The sequence below is a fragment of the Postia placenta genome, assembly GCF_002117355.1.
Source record: "Postia placenta MAD-698-R-SB12 unplaced genomic scaffold POSPLAscaffold_5, whole genome shotgun sequence".
NCBI classification, from domain to species: Eukaryota; Fungi; Basidiomycota; class Agaricomycetes; order Polyporales; family Adustoporiaceae; genus Rhodonia; species Rhodonia placenta.
The window spans coordinates 826,011-828,413 of record NW_020169836.1 but is presented as its reverse complement, the minus strand read 5'-3'; the positions used below and the strand labels follow the sequence as shown (position 1 = coordinate 828,413).

Here is a 2,403-nt window from a genome sequence, read left to right as displayed (position 1 = left end):
ACTGAACAACCAAGTTCACTCCGCAACCGGGCACTCCCCGTTCTTCCTGCATCAGGGGTACAATCCTGAAATCCAGGTTCGGATCAATCCGATGTCTGCAATGCCTGCGGCCGCTGATCGGCTCAAGATCCTGAAGGAGATTCGCGATGATACGCACTCTGCGCTCGAGCTGTCAGCCGAGCGCATGAAGGTGTACTACGACAAGCACGTGCAGGAGGCACCGGTCTTCGCGCCGGGGGACAAGGTCTGGCTTGACGCTCGGAACCTTAAGCTGAAACAGCCGAGCAAGAAGCTCAGTCCCAAGCGCCTCGGGCCATATGCCGTGCGGCGAAAGCTCGGAGACCTGGATTACGAATAAATCCTGCCGAAGTCGGTGCCGGTACACCCGGTGTTCCATGTCTCCCTGCTTAGCAAGTACACACGTAGTGATATCCCGGGCCGGGAGCCGGAGGAGCCGCCTGCGATCGAGGTTGAGGGCGACGAGGAATACGAGGTTGAACGGATCAAAGATTCGCGGATCTTCCGGCGTCAGCTACAGTACCTCGTCAAGTGGAAGGGTTATGACGATTCGCACACGTCATGGGAACCGGCGCGCAACGTTGCCAATGCGCCAGCCCTCATAGCCGACTTCCACCGGAAGAACCCGAACGCCCCTCGCCGCCTCAATGCTGCAGTATTTGGTGGTCTCAACTTTCAGCCAATGCCTTCACCGCTGACTGAAGCACGCTGCCGCTCCGGGTGGGAGATGGGCAAGGGCGCCTCGCATAAGGTCATGCGCCGTTGAGGGGGGGGTAATGTCACGAGTTGGCACGGCGCCTAGCCGTTTTTAATTTTTCCTTTTCGCGGGCTCGAACCCACGACCTCTGTACTACCTGCCTGATATGGACGCATCGTTATCTACTGTACGATTAGATTAGATAGGACGGCAGTGCACGGCACAGCTCGGGCTCCGCTGACACAGCCGCTCTGACTCACCGGCCCCCGGGGCCGCGTCAGCATGCTGCGCACGGACCAGCTGCGCACGGACCAACGCGCACAGCCTGCCCTAATCCCCCCATGTATATAAACCGGCCTCTGCTGCCCTAGGGACCTCAGTTTCGACCTCTTGTCCCTAGGTCAGTAAGCTCCTGTATTCTCTTACTTACCTTACACTAACTAATACACTTTCTTGTCCCTAGCCTTAGGTTTGAGCACAGCTCACCATCGCTTCGGTGAGACTTAGTCGGACGCCCCCAGCCTTCAAGTTTTCTCTAGTCGCTTGACCTCAAGTCGCGACAGCCGCGGAGCACTACCATCCCAGCTGACTGGCAACCCAACCCTGGTTGGACCCCGAAGGGAAGCTGCAGGCGATGCGGATCATCTCGACACTGGGTACGGGACTGTCCGGACGTCCGATGCGCAGGATGCGGAAAAGAAGCCCCTGGACACCTGGAGCGAGAGTGCGGAACCAGGCCGATGAAGCGACATGTATCCGCACCTCCTGAAGAACCTGCGCGACGCGTGGGGGTGGTCGTCGACAATGTGTTTCTCGAAGGAATCATCAACGAGGCGAAGGAGAGGAAGGAGAAAGAAAGGCAGACGAAAGCGATACCCATCCCTCCACCGCGTAGCGCTAACCCCGAACCCCCCGCCAGTCCCGTCGCGGGACCTTCGCGCCCCCGTCCCGATACACCCGTCGTCTTTCGCAAAGTCGATCCCGACTGGACACCAGACACCACTCAATGGACGTGGGACAGCTCCTGGCCGAATCAGAAGCACCTCTCTGGCGAGGAATGGATGAACATAGGGAGGAACGCGCGTAAGGAGTGGTTCGATGAAGAGGAGGACGACGGCGTAGATTGGGAGTTGTATGGAGATGGTGAACAGTAAGTAGTCGAATGGGACTTCGACTCTGGTAGGGGGGTAATGAAACATTTGTCTTTCCATTCTATTCCTTGTACTACTAGCGCCCATACTGGCGCCTGTCTTAGCGCTCACCCGCAGGTTGAACATTATGTAGCTTACATAATGGGGTCCGTGCGCACTTCGTGCCTGGTATCGTACCACTACGTTTCTTTCTTCACTAACACGACCACATAGACACGATGGTCCGTGCGTAGTCGGTACTTGTATAAGTAGTTGTACCATTAGTCGGTCGAACCCTAAGTTCGACCTGGTTATTCATTCAAGTCTCTGCTCCTCTTCGCTTGGGGTAGTGGTCATTCTCGACTTCCTCGCTCGATCTTCAGGACGACGCACTGTCCATAAGCCCTCGCTCGTCGTCTACGAGTCAGGCATCGATATAGGAGTATAGACCGTTGTATCAATGTAATTGTTGGGTTGGATTGGCTGCGCGAGCACAACCCCGAAATTGATTGGGAGAAAGGCTCCCTCAAATTGTCACGATGCCCTGAAACGTGCAGT

At 56.5% G+C, this 2,403-nt stretch overlaps 1 protein-coding gene across 1 annotated transcript in view; it reads right to left on the bottom strand.

Annotated features, from left to right (window-relative positions):
- Positions 1–868: 868 nt before the first annotated feature.
- The window catches only part of POSPLADRAFT_1139941 (hypothetical protein), a gene marked incomplete at both ends in the record, with an annotated part of 2,704 nt that continues 1,169 nt past the window's right edge, over positions 869–2,403 (bottom strand). The window contains 2 exons of the mRNA XM_024485103.1: positions 869–900; positions 976–1,045. Coding sequence (XP_024340139.1) covers positions 869–900; positions 976–1,045 — 102 coding nt within the window. The remainder of the gene's footprint in view (positions 901–975; positions 1,046–2,403) is intronic.